The following is a 22,336-nucleotide window of genomic DNA, read 5'->3' as shown; positions in this document are numbered from 1 at the left end:
TAAGAGGGCGGCAGCAAGACCCGCTGGACTGAATCTGGGTTTTAACACTAATAAGATAGCGATAACTTGGCTGGGTAAAAGGGGAATGTGCTGGGCGCAGCTCATCCCAACCGTGCTGTGGACGTTAAGGTCCATCGGGCAGCCTGACGTGCTCATTGTGCATTTAGGAGGCAATGATCTGGCCATGGTTAATAGTGTGCTGCTATGGAAAAATATGCAGCAAGACTTAGCGAAGTTGGCAGGCTGGTTCCCACGGTTGCGTTTGGGCTGGTCCAGCATCATTCCACGGAGGGTATGGAGAGATGAAAGATCACACAAGGCAGTGGATAGAGTGCGAAAGAAAATTAATATTGGGATAGCTAAGTTTATGATATCAATTAAAGGGCATACGATAACGCACGAATTGATCAAAGAGTCATGTGCAGGATTATACAGGGCAGATGGAGTACACTTGTCAGACATAGGGCTCGATATATTTAATTCTGACTTACAGGGTTATATCGAGGCGCTTATGTTATGAGCAGGTCGCAGTCAGGAACAATGGGGGACCACGGCGAACGAGGTGTCGTGGCCGTGGTCAGTGGCGGTAAGAGGAGAGGTTGACTCAATGACACCAGGGGGTACACAGCAACATACCAGTAACAGTACTAACTGAGATGCTGATTACAGGGGCAGAAAGACCTCTTGCAAAGTGATAAGCATAAGCAACAGTACGGCTGCATAGTGGCAGCAGGAAAATCTGGACAGCGTGTCTCCTGGCTTAGGCGGCCGGGGGTCCAGAACGTCGTTTTGGATATTATGGCTGGGCATCCTTAAGCGGGATGCGCCAGGAGTCTACGGGTGCTGGTAATTGGCACAGGGAACCCACAGGCTGCTTGGGCGGCAACCTGTGGGGCATACTAAGCATTTGCGAGACCCGAAGCTGTGTACCCCCAAGTTATTAATTGATGATAAATGTTAGTTATGTGGTTATGACAATAATTATGTTATAATATGTTATAATGTTGTTTTGAATTGTAATGTAAAACGTTCCTGGCTGCGGCCAAAAATAAATCCAACATTCTTTAAGATGCGTTTTGGTGTAGTGTTTGCGAGTGAGGCGGAGCAAGTGCCGAGTGCACGAGTTGTGTAGCTTAAATCCCTGCATAGAGATTTATGTTCACTGGGCCATATTCTATAACTATGCACATAAATTTTGGAACGCCCAAGAAACGCCCATTTCCTCACTCATAGCCATGCCCTTGTTGAACTGTATGCCTTAGAATTTAGGTGCAGTTCATTACAAAATACGCTTAGTGACTTGTGCATGTAAATTCTAATTATTGCCAATTAGTGTTCATTATTGCTTGTTAAATGCTGTTATCAATGTTGATTAGCTTTTTAAGCCAATTAAGTTATGCAGATTATTACAGAATACACTTTGATTTCAGCGTGGAATGCTAGGCATGATATACAAAATTGGGGGGTTGGCTATCCATGAATATTCAAGCGTTGGCTAGCTAAGTTTAGAGGGAAATTTGGATGGTATAAATAGCAGTCCTATCTTTGCCTGCTATTAACTTAGGGGTCCTTTTACTAAGGTGCGCTGAAAAATGGCCTGCAGTAGTGTAGGCTTGAGTTTTGGGCGCATGTAGAATCATTTTTCAGCGCACCTGTAAAAAGCCTTTTTAAAATTTTTGCCAAAAATGGACATGCAGCAAAATGAAAATTGCCGTGCGTCCATTTTGGGTCTGAGACCTTACCACCAGCCATTGACCAGCGGTAAAGACTCACACGGTAACCGGGCGGTAATGACCCTCGCGCATCAAATGCCACTTGGCACTTGTTTGATACGTGTGTCCGAAAATAGATTTGGATGTGCACCAAAAATGAAATTACCGCAAGAGCCACGAGGTAGCCAGGAAGTAACTCCATTTTGGCGCGCTTTGGGTGCGCTTAGATGCTTAAATAGCTTAGTAAAAGGGCCCCTTAACTAGCTGAATATTCACATGGCCAGTTAAGTTAGAGCTGAACAAAAAATTCCCAGATATTCAATGCCTATCACAGGAAATGGCCCAGCATTGAATACATTGGGTCAGTGCCGCCGACAGCAGCTAACCACACTGCCTGCTACAGACTGAATATTGGGGGGACAGTGTTTAGAAAGAAAAGAACTCCAATTTTTAAAATAGGAAAGACCTATTACTCTCACATAAAGAACTTACATGATCATAACATCCATATCTTCACAATTGCAGACTCATTAGTAGATCCTTACCTCTGCTTCCTCAAAAACATCAAATGTTGATTGAAAAAATAAATAGTCGGAAATTTCCTTAGATTTGCTTCAGCTCGTAAATATTTCAGTAATTCATTCTAAGAATTTTGGAGCTAAACAAGCTGCGATAAGTACTACTGCGGGGGCCTGGGCCCCTGTAGATTTCCTCCTGGACCGCTCTCCCGATGACCCTCTCCCCCCGTGAACTCTCCCCCACCATCGCCTACCTTCGGTTTTGCTGGCGGGGGACCCCAATCCCCGCCAGCCGACGTCCTCTTTGTCCTGCAGACAGTGAAAAAAAGTCTTCGTTCTTCTGTTGCATGCTGACGTCCTGCACGTTGTACGTGCAGGACGTCAGACTCAGAGAACAGAACTGTTCTCTGAGTCTGACGTCCTGCACGACGTCAGCATGCAACAGAAGAACAAAGACTTTTTTCACTGTCTGCAGGATGAAGAGGACGTCGGCTGGTGGGGATTGGGGTCCCCTGCCAGCAAAACCAAAGATAGGCGACGGCGGGGGAGGGTTCACAGGGTAGGGTGGGTCGAGAGGGTGGGAGGTTGTCAAAAGTGGCAGCGGGTTGGCAATGGAGGGGGGGGGGGGCGGCAATGGCGGGGGGGGGGGGGGGGGCTAAAATGTGCCCCCTCACCTCGGGTGCTGGACCCCCCTCCCACCAAAGTCTGGCTACGCCCCTGGTCTGGGGCAGAAAGTATGTGTGCCCAGCGCTAATTTGTTAGCACAGCTACATCGCCACACACTAACCGATTAGCATGTGGTTAGCGTGGAAGCCCTTACTACCTAGAAAATAGGTGGTGGTAAAGGCTCATGTGCTAATGGTCATATTAGCATATGTATCCACTATCAAAACAGAGTAGGGAGATTATTATATATGGCGTCACAAAACAGCACTATTCTTCAATCTTTTCATTTATAAAGATAAAGTGCTTATTCAGAGGAAAAAGCCTCTAGAAGCCTCCAGTAAATACTTTCATAATTTCAATTTAGTATTTTACTTCGGAGAGCTGGGCTTCGTCATCATTGGCTTTCAAAAAACCTCTTTTAATTTGTTTTATTCTTTTATAGTTCTTTAGACTATCGTTTCTTCTTAGAAGAAGAAACGATAGTCTAAAGAATTATAAAAGAATAAAACGAATTAAAAGAGGATTTTTGAAAGCCAATGATGACGAAGCCCAGCTCTCCGAAGTAAAATACTAAATTGAAATTATGAAAGTATTCACTGGAGGCTTCTAGAGGCTTTTTCCTCTGAATAAGCACTTTATCTTTATAAATGAAAAGATTGAAGAATAGTGCTGTTTTGTGACGCCATATATAATAATCTCCCTACTCTGTTTTGATAGTGGATATTTATTACTGATTTTGGGAGATTACTTCTTTTCCTGATTTAGTTTGGTACCTCATATTAGCATATGGCCATTAATAGACAGAAATGGAGCCATTTTATGGCCTCGCTAAAAGTGGCCTCAGAGCACGGGAAAACCCCACGCTGGGGATAGTGCTGGCCACTTTTTATTGTGGCTTTGTAAAAGGGTCCCTCAATTTGCTGGCAACGCTGTGTAACAGGAACAGATTATAATGCTACTGCCTCCTCCTGGAGAACAGAGCAATGAGGAACGTGAAAGTGTATCATTAGGAACAGGTTTGGGAACCACTGATATAATGGAATATTTTTGGTTAGCACACTGAATTTATTGTTTATATACTTATGATCCCCTGTAAGTGGATCTAAGTTCTAGCTCCTGAAGAATACAAACAGGCCAATATAAAAATAGAAGTTAATTTATTTAAAAGCAAGTAGCAGCCAAAGATAAAACAGTGTAGTTAGAATGTGAACAAGCTAGGATGCCAATAGAAACACAATAAACCTCTTTATATTATTATACATATCTTCAGGGTAAACACACGGCTTTCCCTTCAGGCCTAAATTATGCCTCCTAAATTACTCACTAGCAATAACAAAACTGAATACAACCTAGTCAGAGGAGGAGTCTTCCTCCCTCCCTCTTCAGGGAAGCTGCAGGTTTGGAGGAGTCAGGCTGGCAGAGAAAGTCTGAAATGGTGCTGCAGTGCAGAGTCATGTAGAGAAGCCTAGCACAGGATATGAGCTGCAATAGCACTGGAACTAGTCAGCTCAGATATGATGGAGTAATCAGATAACTTTTGATCCTCAGAGATGCTTCACTCTGTTCCAAGCACCGTGACTTGGCTCACTCCAAAAATCTCTATTTTATGTCATCCATGTCACAGTTCTGGAGACTGGGAAAGTTATATGAGGAACTCTGAGGGCTCTGTCTCTATAGTTGCTGAAAGTTACCTTGCCCTCAATACATGCTCTGGGCAAGAAGTTCCTGATGCAATATTAGTCAGGAGGCACATTAGCTGAGTGGGCCACAAGCAGTTCTTGCTAATGAGCCAGTTCAGGCTAAAGTTTACTCTGCTTTAAGGCACAGTCTGTAGAACAATTTGAAGGAGGTTGTTAAGCTCTGTATTACAGCTATATAGGCAGTGATCTAACCCCTACAACTGTTTCCCCAACACAAAATCAAAATAAAGAAACCAAGGTTCTGTAATACACAAAGTATCTAGGACCAAGTATTCAGAGAGGCTCCTGCCAGCTTAAATTGCTCAGGGCCGCACAATTGCTGATACTCAGAGGCACTTAACCGGCATTAAAAAAAAGTGGGCCATTCAGGAGCAGTACAGACAATGGCGTTGGAGAGCAGCTAGCTGGCAATATTCAGTGCGGGCACCTGCTTAGTTAAGCAGGTGAATTTAAGACAGCTCAAAAGCTGTCTGAATTCATCCCACTTAGGTATGGGGTGCCTACACTGAATATCGGCTAGTACCTGATTAACTTTCTAAGCCCCTTTTTAAAGCTCTCTGACCCTCCTCTGGTCCACTGAAAGAACCCTTTTTCTCCTGTTTCCCCCTCACCCTAGCCCATGCCCTGAAAAATCCCCCTCCCCTCCGGAGTAACCCCCACTCCCGCGGTCTCAATAGGCCCCACTGGACCTACTTCCAGTCCCCAGTGCCCTAGTGGGGTGATGGGGACAGGAGCAAATCCCCTTACTCATGGCCCTAGCAGCAGCATCATGAAAATGGCTGTCGTGACCTCTTGCGGCAGTCTCACAGTACTGCAGTAGTACCATAAGGCTGCTATGGGAGTTTGTGGCAGTCATGTTCAGCACTTATTTCTTGCAGGCCGAGCATTAATTAATGCATTCCTCAAAGATTGTATCAGATCACTCATAACAGTCTGCCCTACTTGATTCTTCATGACGGATTTTTTAATACAAAATTAATCACAAAGGTATTTTTAACTGAAGGAAGTTTGTTTGAGAATATGCAGTAGCTGAAGATTTTAAAAAGAACAGTACACCTTTTGGAGTCTCTCCTGTAGCGTTGTATCTCTCAGGAATGCATCACTTTGTCTCACACCAAGGCAAACCCTAGTTTTATTCAACTTATATGGGGGTCTTTTACTAAGCGTGGTAAGCCCAATGCGGTCTTATCACTCGCTAAACCGCAAGTACCGCCAGGCTACCGCAGCAGCCCGGCAGTAGTTCCCACCCCCAGTGTGCACCATTTCCAGCACTACAAAAATATTTTTATTTTTGTAGCACCAGGGAATTCAATAAATTGTGCCCCCAAAAAACGAGTGCTAAACACTATTCTGTAAAAGTGGGGCACCCTTTATAGAATAGAGTTCAGCACAGTTCTGGTGCCTAACTTTTGGGTGCTGTACTTACTCCTGCTAAAAGCAGGTGTAAAAGCCGGCACCCAACTTAGGTACTCTTTGGTGAATTCTGTAAATTTGCACAACTTTTTGGATCACCCCAACACGCCCCTGGCCAAGCTCCCTTTTCAGATACATGCGATTGAAGTTAGGCAGCATGATTTATAGAATAATGCGCAACGGGATATGTGTGCAAATGTTTCACTGTCGATCAATATCTATAATTCGTTGTTAGCATCTGATTATTGATGTTTCCGAGCTGATTAGTCAATTAATTTGAGTACGCATCTCTGACAAATTTGGGCACAATATATACAATCCAGGGAATAGAGGTCAATTTTTTAAAATATTTTTATTTTACTTTATTTAAAAACTTTACTCCGCTTGCTCCATTGTTCTCAGTGGATTACATGATTACATTTACATACACAATCTAAAAACAAATAAAGCAACAACAGAAGACTTCAAAATATTTAACAAATCAAAGTCCTAGAGCAAATATTAGCATATCATGCATTACCCCAGATGTAGGCTTTCATGAACAATAATGTTTTAAGCTCTCTTTTAAATTCCTTAAAGTCTGTAATATTCTGTACACGCAAAGGAAGTTTATTCCAATAAATTGGTCCAGCAATGTAGAAATATTTGCTTCTGTATTCGCTCATGATGTACTCGTACAAACAGCTATTTATACAAGGAAAGGAACTATTTAAAAATCGCCCATTCTGTATGCCGGTAAGAGTATCACATGGCTTTATAACATGAATTGGTTTATCTGTATTCTGCAGAGTGATTACTACAATAGGAACAGGTTTTCAGCTTTCAAAACTATATACATTGTGCTAGAAAAAGTGGGTCTGTGAGCAGTTTTTCACTTTGAAAACTGGCGTAAAGACCAAGTGTAAAGTATACCAATTAACTTCTCAGCAATGTGGACAGTTTAAGAATTGTGCTGACACGTCCTGATAATCAAAATCATTTAATCGGCCAAGAATGGCACCTGGCTGGTTAAATGGTACTTAGCCGGCTACCCAGCAATATTCAGCGGGAGACTGCCAGCTATCTTCCATTGAATATCGCCAGTTAGCGGCTAATAGATATCTGGTTATATCATGTGATATTACTGGCTATCCGCTGATTTCCAGGGGTCCTTTTACTAAGGTGCACAGAAAAATGGCCTGTGCTGGTATAGATGTGTGTATTGGACGCGTGCAGGTACATTTTTCAGTGTGCCTGCAAAAAAGGCCTTTCTTGGCCGAAAATGGATGTGTGGCAAAATAAAAATTGGCACACGTCCATTTTGGGCCTGGAACCTTACCGCTACCATTTTGGGCCTGAAACCTTACCGCTACCCATAGACCTAGTAGTAAAGTCTCACACGTTAACTGGGCGGTAATGGTCTATGCGCATACAATGCCGATTACCGCCCGGTTAGAGCTGCGCACCAGAATGTTTCTGGCGCACCTAGTGGACGCACATAAAAATGAATTTACCACCTGGGCCACGCGGTAGCCAGGCGGTACTTCAAAACTGACGTGCATAGGATGCGTGTATGCGCCTACGTGGCTTAGTAAAAGGGTCCCTTAGAGTGGTTTTGGGGGCCAATTTTGACAGTGTGTATAACTGGAATATCTTTGGCCAGTTTGAATTTAACCAGCCAGCCCTGAATATTGGCTTGGCCGGTTAAATTCAAACCAGCCAAAAATAAACCAGATATTCAATGGTGTTCACCAGATATGGCTCGGCATCGAATATCCTGCATTACCGCCAACCACATAAGTTAGCTGGGCTAACTCCCACGGTCTGAATATTGGCCCTGCAGTGTTTACTAGCATATCTTCCCTCTTTATTTTCCCCATATTGCATATTAGCAAAGCAGAAATTAAAACTACTGATAAAACCCTGAGCCTTTTCCAAACCAGAGCTGAACTGAAGGTTCTGTGTTCCAAGGACAATCTCACACTAAACATTATCGCTGCCTCTATTATTCAGTAACCTCAGATACGAAGGAACTTACAGAGACATTTGATGGTTTAAAATGAAAAGATAATGAATTCAATTCAGTTGTCTTGACTTTGATGCAGGCAAGCATGACACTGCATAAAGATTCAGTTAGAAATGGTTTATAGGTAAGAACAGGATATCTGGTGTTTCTTTTGGACATTTAAGGCCCTCAATACACTGTGAGTTTCACTTTTCCTGTTGAAGGTCATAATGTATCTCTTACATATATACTCCAAAAAATGATATAATTAGATTTCTTCCCCTCTCCCTCCTCCCCAATCTTCATTTGAATGTCTCTAGGGGCCCAATTTTATAACAGAACATATAAGAGTGAATTTGAAAAAGGTGCTTAGTTTAAGCCTACTTTATAGAGGCAACATAGGTGCCTATGTGCATTTACTACTACTACTACTAGCATTTGTATGGCGCTACCAGACGCACGCAGTGCTGAACACTTGACATAGACAGACAGTCCCTGCTCAAAGAGCTTACAATCTAGGTAGAACAGATAGATAAGACATAGAACGGGCAAGGGAATTAATGGGTAAAGAGGAGGAGGGCAAATGAGTAGTGGTTAGGAGCCAAAGGCAGTAGTGAAAAGGTGGGCTTTCAGCATAGATTTAAAAACAGGAAGAGATGGAGCTAGACGTATGGGTTCGGGAAGACGGTTCCAGGCATAAGGTGCTGTGAGACAAAAGGAACGAAGTCTGGAGTTAGCGGTGGAGGAGAAGGGGGATGACAAGAGAGATTTATTCAGAGAGCGGAGTTCACGGGGAGGAATGTGGGGAGAAACAAAAGAGGAGAGGTAATGAGAAAATGAGGGGTCATAGAGTGGATGCATTTATAACTTGGGCTCCTAGACCTAGCCTTTAATAGCTTGTAAATGCCAACAGAGACTTTTACATCTGCTACAAAATTGGTGTAAATATGTGCATGGACTCTAAGCATATACAAAACATATCTTACAAAATACTAACATAAGAATATAAGCGTTGCCATACTACAACAGACCGAGGTCCTTCAAGCCCAGTATCCTGTTTCCAACAGTGGTCAATGCAGGTCACTGGCAAATTCCCAAAAGAGAAAACATTTTATGCTGCTAATCCTAGAAATAAGCAGTGGATTTTCCCCAAGTCCATCTTAATAATGTCATGTACATTTCTTTTAGGAAATGATCTAAATCTATTTTAAACCCTGCTAAGCTAACTGCTTTTACCACATTCTCTAGCAACGAATTCCAGAGTTTAATTACACATTGAGTGAAGAAACATTTTCTCCAATTTGTTTTAAATTTAGCACTTAATTAGCTTCATTGTGTGCCCCCTAGTCCTTGTATTTTTGGAAAGAGTAAACAACTGATTCATGTCTACCCATTCCACTCAACTCAGTATTTTATAGTATTTATCTCCCCTCAGCCGTCTCTTCTCCAAGCTGAAGAACCCTAGCCGCTTTAGCTTTTGCTCATAGGAAAGTCATCCCTTGATCATTTTCATCACCCTTCTCTGAACCTTTCCTAATTGTGCTATATCTTTTTTCTGATGCAGTGACCAGAATTGCACACAGCATTTGAGGTGTGGTCGCACCAAGTAGGGATACAAAGACAACATTCTTAGTTTTTTTTTCCATTCTTTTCCTAATTATTTCTAACATTCTATTTGCTTTCGTAGCTGCAGTTGCACTAATGTACATCACAACACTGTCTTTGCTCCTCTCACAGTGCACCTTCTGGAATTCCATCATGCAGATTGCATAAAATTAGGTGCATGCTTTGAGATAATTCTATAATTGGTGGGCCACATTTAAATGCCACCTGCACATTTGTGGGTAAGTGTACACTTAACACATGCAAGTGGCAACAATAGTGCTAAGTGCTATTCTGTGCAAGCATGCACAAGTGGTGTAGCGTGCAAAAGTAAAGGGGGTGATCCCATGGTCAGAGCATGGGAGGGGCTGCCACTTACACGCACCAATTACCAAATACAGTATGTATCTTGCATCCTTGCCTTATTTACAGTTACAACAGGTTTATGACTGGTGTAACTGTGGGCACCTAGATTTTAAGTGCCAAATAATAGGTTATGCTAATATTCTATAACAGCATCTGGGGGCCCAGGGGCCGCTATGGAACAGGCTCTCACTGCATAGCATCAAGGACTAGATTCTATATATCACGCCTAAAAATTGGGCACTGAAATGAAATTCACCTAAGCACATTTTATAAAGTATGCCTAAATTATGTCTACAAATTATTCTATAAAATATGCCTTAATTTAGGCATACTTTATAGAATAACCCTAAATTTCTGCACAGTTTATAGAATAGGCCGAATGCCCACCCATGTGACTAAATTTAATCATGCACAGTTATGCCAAGTAAAACCTAGTGTAAATGCTGACGCCTAAATTACGCGTGGACTGGGTGTATTCTATAATGCGCACAGATTTTAGAAATGCCTATGACCCATCCGCGGCCATGCCTCCTTTTCAACTATGCGACTTAGAATTTATGTGCAACAGATTATAGAATACACTTAAGACAGTTCTGTGTGTATATTCTAACCAATGCCAATTAGTGTCAAAAATTGCTTGTTAATTGGCAATTATCAGCACGGATTGGCTTGATAACCACTTAGATTATATGTATTGTTATAGACTATGCTTTGATTTCCATGCAGAAATCTCAGTGCGATATACAGAATCTGGCAGCAAGTGCTTAAAAGAAGGTGGCAACTTACAGAATTACCTCATTTATGTGTAGCCTGTGGTTCCACAATTTTATAGCCAACATTTTCCACCTGTAAAACAGGTTTTACATAAGAACATAAGCATTGCCATACTGGGATAGACCAAAGGTCCATCAAGCCAAGTATCCTGTTTCAAACAGTGGCCAATCTAGGTCGCAAGTATTTGGGAAGATCCCAGAACAGTAAAACAGATTTTATGCTACTTATCCTAGAAATAAGAGGTGAATTTTTCCAAGTTCATCTTAATAATGTGTCTTATGGACTTTTCTTTTAGGAAATTATACAAACCTCTTTTAAATTATACAAACCTGCTAAGCTAACTGCTTTAACCACATTCTCTGGCAACAAATTTCAGAGATTAATTAAATGTTGAGTGAAGAAATCTTTTCTCTGGTTAAATTTACTACTTAGTAGCTTCATTGCATGCCTCCAGTTCTAGTATTAGTATATTTGGAAAGCGTATACAAGCAATTCACGTCTACCCATTCCACTCTACTCAGTATTTTATAGAGCACTAGCATATCTTCCCTCATACAGTAAACATTTTATTAAGTTACTCCTCATGAGGTAGCTCTATATTTTCTTGCTCTAGATTATTCAGCTGGTTAGAGGCATAAGGTTCCTCAGTCATTTTAAAGAAGCAGAAATGTGCTTAGCAGAATTCATTGTTAAATTATTTTGTACATAATATTTCACAGAATGGAACAGAGCTAGTGAAATCTCTTTGCAAAGAAATCAACAGCATATTTTGGTTGAATATAATATTGTATTCTGGGCAGATGAGTTACACTGTTTCACTTTTAATGTGATATCTGTGATCTGTACTGGGCTCCCATTTGTTCATTGTTTACAATACAATAATGCAATAAATCACTGTCTAACTCGAGCCATAAGGCAGTCATGAATATAGTCTCTGAAATTGTCTTCTTAGAATAGTATTACTCTTTAAAAATTTTTTCCCCTAATGGCAAGTATGGCTAAAGTGTCCCGAAGCATCTATCTACCTGCAGAAATAAGAGCTTTTACATATGTAGATTGGCTACACATATATACGGTGATTTTAGGAAACCATTATTTCTGCATGTAGATGGCTGGGACACAAATTGGGACAGGCACAAAAGGTATGTGTGTGAAAGCGTGTAGGGCTAGGCTGATCTTTATATGCCCTCCACCACCAGGGAACCTATCCGTTCTTTATCCTAGATTCCCTCTTCTTTTTATTGGTAAGTAATCAAAGCCACATCATCATTAGATTCAAGAATCACATATTATCAGCATCATATGGAAAACATTACTCACTAATCATTACCTTTCTTATGAAAGTTCAGCAGAATCATGGAAAATTGTTGTAATATCAGAATATGTCAGCAGTTGTCCACCCAACGTATTAGTAACAATCTGACCTATATTTTATTTTTCTAATTCATGTCAAGTGTCTTAATGCTGACAAAGCTATGATTTCCCAAAAGCAGTGGGATCATGGACACGACCTAGTTCCGTGTTCTTTATCATTCTGCTAGCTTCAGCTGTTGATTTAGAAATATGTGTTATGTCTAGCATCTACCTCAAGTTATTTCAACATTAGTTCAACATCCAGTAAATTATTATCATTTTAGTTGCTGTGAGCAGAATCATCTAGCTGCAAGCTTTTTGTTGCCCCTGATTTTAATTGTTACATTAAATTCCTGGGCAGCTCCTCATGATCATTTTCAACCCAGACCCGGGGGTCTCTATTCTCAGACAGATTTTCCGGACCATCAGATAAATGTAACATCAGGGCATGCTATGGAGGTAAAATTTCTTGATGAAATCAAGGACTGCTTTATGGAGCAGCTGGTTTAGGAATCAACAAGGGGGAGAACAATTCTAGTGAAGCGCATGATATGGTGCAGAAGGTAATGGTGCTGGGGCTGCTTGATAACAGTGATCACAACATGATCAGATTTGATATAATCTGTGGAGTAAGTACACACAGGGAATTCAATATGCTAGCATTTAACTTTCAAAAGGAGACTACGTGATAAAATAAGGAGAATGGTATAAAACAATTAGAGGAGCAGCTGCAATGGTCAAACATTTACATCAGGTGCAAATTCTATTCAAAAATACCATCCTGGAAGCCCACACCTGATACATTTCCTGCAGTAAAAATGAGGAAGGAATGCCAAATGACAGCCAGCATGGTTAAGAAGTGAGGTGAAGGATCCAACTGAAAATAATAGGCAAGTCACATGCAAAGCACTGATAAATCACAGCATAAGGAATGACAAGTCACATGCAAGGAAGGCAAAGAGAGACTTTGAAATTAAGATTGCGTTGGAGGCAAAAGCACATTGTAAAAACGTTTTTACCTATATTAGGAGAAAGAAGCCAGTAAAAGAATTAGGGAAGACAAGGACATAGCGGAAAGATTAAATTATTTATATGCTTCAGTTTTCACTAAGGAGGCTGTGGGAGAGACATCAGTGTTGATGAGTCAGAGAAACTGAAACAATTCTCTGTAAACCTGGAAGATGTAATGGGTTAATTTGACAAATTGAAGAGTAGGAAATCGCCTGAATCAGATGGTATATACCTAAGAGTACTGACAGAAGTGAAAAATGAACTTGCAGAGCTATTGTGAGTAATATGAAATTTATTTTTAAAATCAAGGATGGTACGGGAAGAATGGAATATGGCCCATGTGACACCAATTTTTAAAAAGGTTTCCAGAGGTGATCCAGGAAATTATAGACCAGTGAGCCTGATGTCGATGCCATGCAAAATGGAAGAGACTTTTATAAAAAACAAAATTACAGAGTATATACATAAGCATGGATTAATAAGACAAAACCAACATGGATTTAGTGAAGGGAAATCTTTCCTTACCAATCTACTACACTCCACTGAAGGTGTAAATCAACATGTGGATAAAGGTGAGCTCGTCAATATTGTGTATCTGGATTTTTAAAAGTCATTTGACAAACTACTTCATGAAAGACTCCTAAGGAATTTAGAAAGTCATGGGATAGGAGGTAATGTTCTATTGTGGATCAAAGACAGATTAAAATATAGAAAACAGAGACTAGGGTTAAATGATCATTATTCTCAATAGAGAAGGGTAGGTAGCAGTAGCGTAGCTAGGTGGGGCGCAGGGGGAGCGGTCGCTCCCCTAAATCGATTTTTCAAAAAAACGGCGCCTATGCAGCTCAGCCAGCCTTCGGTTTCCTGCTCCGGTACCCATGCCGCCCTGGGGGATTTAAATCTTGTATTTAAATTTACCTCTGACGTCGCAGCAGCTGCACAGCGTCAGTGAAAGTACTGCCCGACGTCTCCAGCCTTCCCTTCGCTCATTCTTTCCCTCATTGTCCCACCTTCTTCTGATGTCATTTCTTGCGAGGGCGGGACACTGAGAGGGAATGAACGAGTGAAGGGAAGGCTAGAGACATCAGGTAGTGCTTTCACTGATGCTATGCTGCTGCTGCGACATAGGTAAATTTAAATACGACATTTAAACCAGAGAAGAGGGCAGGTAGGTGGACATGGGAGTGGGAGGGCAGGGGAGAGAGGAGCATTGATTGACAGATGGGAGGGCAGGGGCCAGGCCAAGGGAGAGAGGAGAAATTGCTGTATATGGATGGATGGCTGGGGGGCAGGGGATAGAGAAGCACGATGGACATGGATGGGAGGACAGGGCCCAGGGAGAGAGGAGAAATTGCTGGATATGGATGGATGGAGGGGGACAGGGGAGATAGGAGCATCGATGAACATGGATGGGAGGACAGGGCCCAGGGAGAGAGGAGAAATTGCTGGATATGGATGGATGGAGGGGGCAGGGGAGAGAGGAGAATTGCTAGATATGGAGGGATAGATCGATGGAGGGCAGGAGAGTTGCTGGACATGGGTGGATGGAGGGGAGGGTAGGGGAGAGGAGAGTTGCTGGACATAGGTGGATGGAGGGGAGGGCAAGGAGAGAATTGTTGGACATGATGGAGGAGAGGGAAGGGAAGACAGGAAGGAGATGCACATGGATGGAGGGGAGAGAGAAGAAATTCTGGATATGGATGGAGGGGAGGGAATACAGAGGAAGGAGATGCACATGGATGGAGGGGAAGGGAGAGAGAAGAAATGCTGGATATGGATGGAGGGGAGGGAAGAGAGAGAGGAAGGAGATGAGATGAGGGGAAAGGAAGAGAGGAAAAAACTGCACATGGATGGAGAAAATAGGCAGAAGTTGGATCCACTGGACAGTCAAGTCTGCGGAGGACCCAGCTTTTACTTATGGATATAGAGCAAGAAATGAAGAAGAAAGGAGGAAAGTAAAGAAATAAATGGAAAGGAAGCCCTGGAAACGGAGTTAAGAGGACAGATAGCAGCAGAATCAGATACTGGGCCAGCATGATCAGAAAAACACTTATGAAGTGGGTGAAAGATGGGAGGAGAACTTAGGAGACTGGGTAAGGGAGAGATAGAGGGGGGAATGGGAGTGCTGGAAAGGGAATGAGAGGGAGATGGTCAAAGCTAGTAGGTAGATGAATACTAAGGACTAAAGAGTGAGAGAAAAGTGGGGGAAAAACATAAAATGAAAGATCAGTGCCAGACAGATGCAGAGAAGGACAGGAAGAAGAGAAGAGCAAAGAGCCAACCGGAAAAGAATTTAGGAGAAGACTGACACATGAAAAGTGGAAAAGAGACTGGGACCAGCCCAACTAGAAAAATAGAATGCTCAGACAACAAAGGAAGAAAACAAAACATTCTTTTTATTTAATGCTTCTAAGGACTAAGATGTGCCTGCCTTGTGAAATTTACATTTTTTTTTCGTATTGTTGTATTTTGCAGAGTACAGGAGAAAATACATTTCTGTTTCTCTTTTACCAGTATTTGCACTGCTTACAGAGTCTGACTTTCTTGAAGAGATCTATATTTCAGTTTTTGTGGGCATGTTTTTTGTGGTTCGCTATTTTGTATCACATGAGGGTCTGTCCGTGTTCTGTATATGTGACTGAGGTGACTGATTCTGCTAGCATGTAGTGTTTTGTGTAGGAATGTGTAACACTCCAGCTTGGTGCTCTAGGGTCCAGGGTATTTTCATAGGTGGGTTAGGGCTCTTGTGTGTTACGTTTTCTGTATAGATTTTGAGTGCCTTTTTGTAGGGTTTTGTGTTATTTCATAAAGTGTCTGGCCCTATTGTTTTTTGATATGCTGGCTTCATATTCAGCATTTTAGTCTGGTGCGTGTGTGTGTTTTTTTTAAATGGCCTTAACGAATATGCATGATATGTACATATGCAAACGAATATGCAAATGTGCCAAGCCACACCCTTTGCCCCCCAAAATGAAACAGTCAAACTATGCCCATGTCTGGCGCCTATTTTACAAAGTCTGCTCCCCTAGACGTCAAAACCTAGCTATGCCTCTGGTAGGTAGTTAGGTTCCCAGGGGTCTGTGCTGGGACTGCTGCTTTTTAACACATTTAGAGATGGAAATAACTAGTGAGGTAATTACATTTTCTGATGATTCAAAATTATTCAAAGTTGTTAAATCGCAAGAGGATTGTGAAAAAATTGCAAGAGAACTTTACAAGACTAGGAGACTGAGCATCCAAACGACAGATGACGTTTGATATGAGCAAGTGCAAAGTGATGCATATGGGAAAGAGAAACCCAAACTATAGCTACATGATGCAAGGTTCCACATTAAAAGTCACTGCCACGAAAAGGATCTAGGTGTCATCATTGATGATACATTGAAATCCTCTGCTCAGTGTGCAGTGGTGGCTAAGAATGCGAGTAGAATATTAGGAATTATTAGGAAAGGAATGGAAAACAAAAATAAGAATGTTATATTGCCTTTCTATCACTCCATGGTGTGACCACACCTCGAATACTGTGTGCAATTCTAGTCACTTCATCTCAAAAAAAGATAAAGTGGAATTAGAAAAGGTACAGAGAAGGGCAACAAAAATGATGAAGGGGATGGGATGACTTCTCTATGAGGAAAGATTAAAGTGGCTAGGACTCTTCAGCTTGGATGGCTGAGGAGAGATATGGTAGAGGTCTATTAATGATTGAGTGGAGTGAAATGGGTAGAGGTGAATAGCTTGTTTACTGTTTCCAAAAATACTAACACTAGAGGGCACGCAAAGAAGCTACTAAGTAGTAAATTTAAAACACACCAGATAAAATATCTCTTCACTCAATGTGTAATTAAACTGTGTAATTCGTTGCTAGAAAATGTGGTAAAAGCAGTTAGCTTAATAGGGTTTCAAAAAGGTTTAGATAATTTCCTAAAAGAAAAATCTATAAGCCATTATTAAGGTGGACTGTTTATTTCTAGGATAAGCAGCATAAAATCTGTTTTACTATTTTGGGATCTTTCCAGGTACTTGTGACCTGAATTGACCACTGTTGGAAACAGCATAGTGGGCTTGATGGACCTTTGGTCTGTCCCGGTATGGCAATGCTTTTCTTATGTACTATTATACCAAGATGATGAGCCCAAAGAATTGAAAGTGTGCTCCTTACATAATATATGCAAAATGTTTATATACCACAGCTTATCTGGTCATCATATCAAGATTTGTTCAAAGCTTAAATTAACAGCAATATTAGTAATTTATGACATCATCTCAAGGGTTTGAACAATGTTAAATGTAAATAAACTGTGATTCATAGTTTCAAGGAGAACAAGGGTCAAAGATAGCATTTTAGAGACTGTTGCCCACAATATTCACTGTGAAATTACACGTAAGCAGTCAATTATCAAATCTACATCTAAACATAGCTAATCAAAACTCATACATTTTGTATTAGATGGTGAGTTTGTGGTGGTTGGATATAATGAAGGCACTCACTGTTCTAATTTCTGTTTCACTAGAGCGTGTAACTGAAGTGAAAACTGACATTTTCGTCACAAGCTTTGGACCAGTATCCGATCATGATATGGTAAGTACCATGTTTCACTTCTTTTCAGCATGATCATTGTATTCAGTGACTTGAAACTGCGATAATGTGACATTTGTGTGTCTCTTCTCTTTTTTATATATATTTTGAGTGATGGCAGTTTAAATATTTAAATTTTATTAGGAGAATGTAAAGGGCATTTACTTAATATTTATTAAATTTTAAACAAACTAAACAAGATAGTTACTGAGCCATACTAGAAGAAGCAGATATGAAAAGCAAATCTATATCCTAGGTGCCTACATTTATATGCATATTATAGGAGTAATTCTATAAGTGGGGACTTCCTTTAAGGTGCCCCACAAACAGTGAAAGCCTATTATATCATGGCATCTGGACACCCAGATTCAATTATAGAATACTATTGTAACCCAGTATCATCCTGCCTTACGTTTGGGGCTAGATTCTATATATGGCACTGAAAAAGCACTATTCTATAAGCCACACTTAAAGTTTTTTTTTGGAGGGGGGTTATAGAAAAACACTTACTCCCTGGAATCGCATCTAACTTAAGGTGCAGTCATTTGTACCAACTGAAATGTGGTGCAAATATACATGCTTACATTAGGCGCATATCCCTGTTATTCTGTAACAAAGCATGTAAAATTTAGAAATGCCCCCCTTACGCCCATGACCTGCCTATTTCTACACCCCCTTTTTCAGACAATGTGTACATTTTAGGCGCAGATCACACGCCTAAATTTACACACGTAAAATTCAATTAAATGTAATTAGTGCCAATAATTGGTTGTTAAAAGCCACTCCTAATTAGCTCGTTGTTCAATTAAATTGTGTGCACACACCCAAATTTGCGTGTGCAATTTTTGGTGACTTTTATAGAATTATGGGGTTAGTGGCCCATGGTTACACCAGCCACAGATCTGCACTGGCAGAATGGATGTGCCTAACTTACTTTATTCTGGAAGTTGCATGCATAAGTGCAGCCTTTCCCATGACCTTCCCCTGCTCTGTCCATGTGAACGCCCCCTTGCATTTATATGATATGCTACTGATGCGTCCTTACAGAATAGTGCTTAGATATTTCACTGCCATTTGAACGCATAAGTGTACAGTTGCCTGTGGAAACGAATTAAAAAAATTAAAAAGACATACCCAAGGATAGAACACAAGGCATCATTTGTAAAAATTCCCTCCCAGTGTTTTGAGCCAATTGAAAAATCAGGCTAAATATATATCATGTACCCATAAGAGATTCTTATGGTAAGGTGTTAAGCGCCTTACCATAAGAATCTCTGAAAGTGTGTATCAAAAAATGGACATTAAAATGCACTAAATACTGCGTATCCTATTTTATACCTATGGGCCACGTGGCGCTTAGCACATGCTAATGTCCATTAGTGTGTGCTAATCTTTGGTAAAAGAGTTCCTAAATAAAACAAAAAACTACATAATATAATTGGCCTCTTTAATTATGTCTTATTCCCCAGTTTGTTCATTGCATTCTGTCAATGATTTCTGCCTGGTACTTCTGGGTCCAAAATCTGCCCAACTTGAGTCAACTCGTCATCATATTTACTGCTCCATTTTTATGGAACTCCCTCCCCATTTCAATAAGGGCAGAATCATCTTTCAAAATCTTCAAGACTGCAATAAAAACCTGGCTTTTTCATCAGACTTACAACACACTGATTTCTTCCCTCCCCCCTTCTTTTCCTTATAAAACTTACCCTTGTTTTTGCCCCATTCTTACCCCTTATTTATTACTCTTTTATATTTATTTATTTATTTATTTATTTATTTATTTATTCAGTCATTCTTCTATCCCACAATTATCCAAAATGAGTTTCGGTTCAATGTGGCTTACATTTAACAGTTGTTAGAGACTATATTGATTCAATTATATTTACAAGGTTTTAAGATGCTATGTTTTACAGTGGATTGCAAGATAGTGTGCATGGAATAGTCATTGGTTTTCTTGAGACTATCAGACTTATTTTCGAAAGAGAAGGGCGCCCATCTTTCAAAAACAAATCGGGAGATGAGCGTCCTTCTCCCAGGGTCGCCCAAATCGGCGTAATCGAAGAATCGGCGTAATCGAAGCCGATTTTGGGCGTCCTCAACTGCTTTCCGTCACGGGGATGACCAAAGTTCACGGGGGCGTGTTGGAAGTGTAGCGAAGGTGGGACTGGGGCATGCCTAACACACGGGCGTCATCGACCAATAATGGAAAAAAGAAGGGCTTCCCTGATGAGCACTTGGGCGACTTTTCTTGGTCCATTTTGTTTTACGGCCAAGCCCTAAAAAGGTGCCTGAACTGACCAGATGACCTCCCCTTACTCCCTCAGTGGTCACCAACCCTCTCCCACCCTAAAAAAAAAATAAATAAATATTTTTTGCCAGCCTCTATGCCAGCCTCAAATGTCATACCCAGCTCCCTGACAGCAGTATGCAGGTCCCTGGAGCAGTTTTAGTGGGTGCAGTGCACTTCAGGCAGGCTGACCAAGCCCATCCCCCCTACCCGTTACACTTGTGGTGGTAAATGTGAGCCCTCCAAAACCCACCACAAACCCACTGTACCCAAATGTAGGTGCCCTTCTTCACCTGTAAGAGCTATGGTAGTGGTGTACAGTTGTGGGTAGTAGGTTTTAGGAGGGGGTTGGGGGGCTCAACACACAAGGTAAGGGAGCTATGTTCCTGGGAGTAATTTATGATGTCCACTGCAGTGCCCCCTAGGGTGCCTGGTTGGTGTCCTGACATGTCAGGGGGACCAGTGCACTACAAATGCTGGCTCCTCCCATGACCAAAGGGCTTGCATTTGGTTGTTTCTGAGATGGGCATCCTTGGTTTCCATTATTGCAGAAAATCAGAAACGACCAAGTCTAGGGATGACCATCTCTAAGGACGACCAAAATTTCAAGATTTGGGCATCCCCGACCGTATTATCAAAACAAAAGATGGAAGTCCATCTTGTTTCGATAATACGGGTTTCCCTGCCCCTCCATCGGGACGTTTTACGAGGACGTCCTCAACAAAACTTGGGCGTCCCTTTCGATTATGCCCCTCCACGTGAACTTTGACATTTCCTGCACTTGTCAGGAAGGAGCCAGTTAGGCACCAGAAGTTTCTAGAATGGAGTGGAACTATTTGGAACATTTGAGAAGTCTCTGGAAACTGGTAGAAAATAGGGAGTGCCTGGGGTAATCAGTGGGAAGGGTCTTGCGACAGCAATAATCCACCTCTGATTATACAATGCAGTCCCTGCCTAGCCATAGTGTCTTAGGCTCCATCTACTACCTCCAATTTGTAGTTCATATGGAGATCCCTTCTTAAAATGCCTCAGCAGCAACCTGAATGAAGAGTCAGCCTGCTATATCCTCATAGATTAGCACTTCAAAGGCGCTTGCTTCAGAGCAAGGATTCATGGACCAGGGACAAGTACCACAATATAAGAAGTTGCTGGTTTGTGCAGTGTGGACTTATGGGGAACCTCTGCACCCCTAAAAAGGTCCACAAAGAGGAGAAGGACTTCATTCAAGGTACTAACTTGTCATGTCCCCTACCTCAACACAAGCGGCGTCCTCGGGCTGCGCAGGGTCCTGTCGACACACACACTTGACTGGCACAGCCCTGAGCCATGTATGTGTAGTTCTTCTCTGGCTGCAGGCTCCTTGATTGCTTTGCTTCCATGTACCTGGCTCTGCTGTCCTTGATTGTTTTGCTTCCAGCCACCTGGGTCTGCTCTTCCTCTGCCTGGCTTCTCTTGCTTCTCTCCTATTGGTCTTCCGGTTCCTCCTTCCCCTGCTCTTGTCCTATGGCTGTGCCCCTTCTCCCTACTGATGTCAGACACCAGCAGTTTATCAGCTGAGCTCTCCCTAGACTCCTTGCTTCGGCTTCTACTTTGGTAGGTGTTACTTGCTCATTAGTGTGCTTCTCCTCTACTTTGTTCTTCGTTGCTGACTTAGCCTGTACCTGGATTACTCTTGTGTCTGCTGCCTGCCTACTGACCTTGCCTGTACCTGGATTACTCTCGTGTCTGCTGAATGTCTGGCCGTCACATTCATCACCCCGCTTCCTGCTCCATCTCATAAGCCCTGCAGGCCGCCCGCACCTAGGGGCTCAACCTCTGGGGAACAGCGGTCAGCGCAGGTGAAACCCTGGGTTGTCCAGCTGCCAAGCAGAACCTGGTCTGAGTACCGGGCTCAACAGTGCTCTACTTGGTACAAGAACTCACAGGTCTGACACTACTATACCACTCAATCACCCTGTTCCAGATCTCAAGGGGAAAGGTTTCACCCAGAGTAGAAGGGTATAACATGTTATAAGGATTTATAACACCAGGTGGCAGACACCTCAGTGTCTGCCACCTGGATACCTACTAGCCTGTATGTGTTTCTCATCTGTATTAAGCATTGATAACTTTGAACATCTGCTTTATGAGAACAGCATGTATAAGTAACTGTATTTTGCTTGTCCCTCATCCATCCAGTGAGTAGGACTGGAAAGTAATGGTGAATTAAGTAACAAATTGTATGCTGTTGGAAGAGAGAGGAGAAGGACTGTATACGTAGTTGGCCATCTGATTAAAGTGAATACTCTTGTTACCTTATCAGTTAAAGGAAACAGCAAAGAGTTTGGTTTAGGGAAAAAGACTTTGGTGTGGACTGGATTATTTTGTGGAG

At 41.8% G+C, this 22,336-nt stretch overlaps 1 protein-coding gene across 1 annotated transcript in view; it reads left to right on the top strand.

Moving 5' to 3' along the window:
* The window catches only part of LOC115476824 (gamma-aminobutyric acid receptor subunit alpha-1), a 169,260-nt gene that overhangs the window by 25,964 nt on the left and 120,960 nt on the right, over positions 1–22,336 (top strand). The window contains exon 4 of the mRNA XM_030213400.1: positions 17,611–17,678. Within this exon, the coding sequence (XP_030069260.1) occupies positions 17,611–17,678 (68 nt within the window). The remainder of the gene's footprint in view (positions 1–17,610; positions 17,679–22,336) is intronic.

The sequence above is a fragment of the Microcaecilia unicolor genome, chromosome 8 (assembly GCF_901765095.1).
Source record: "Microcaecilia unicolor chromosome 8, aMicUni1.1, whole genome shotgun sequence".
NCBI classification, from domain to species: Eukaryota; Metazoa; Chordata; class Amphibia; order Gymnophiona; family Siphonopidae; genus Microcaecilia; species Microcaecilia unicolor.
Note: the sequence above shows the minus strand (reverse complement) of the source record. Positions and strands in the feature narration are given on the sequence as shown.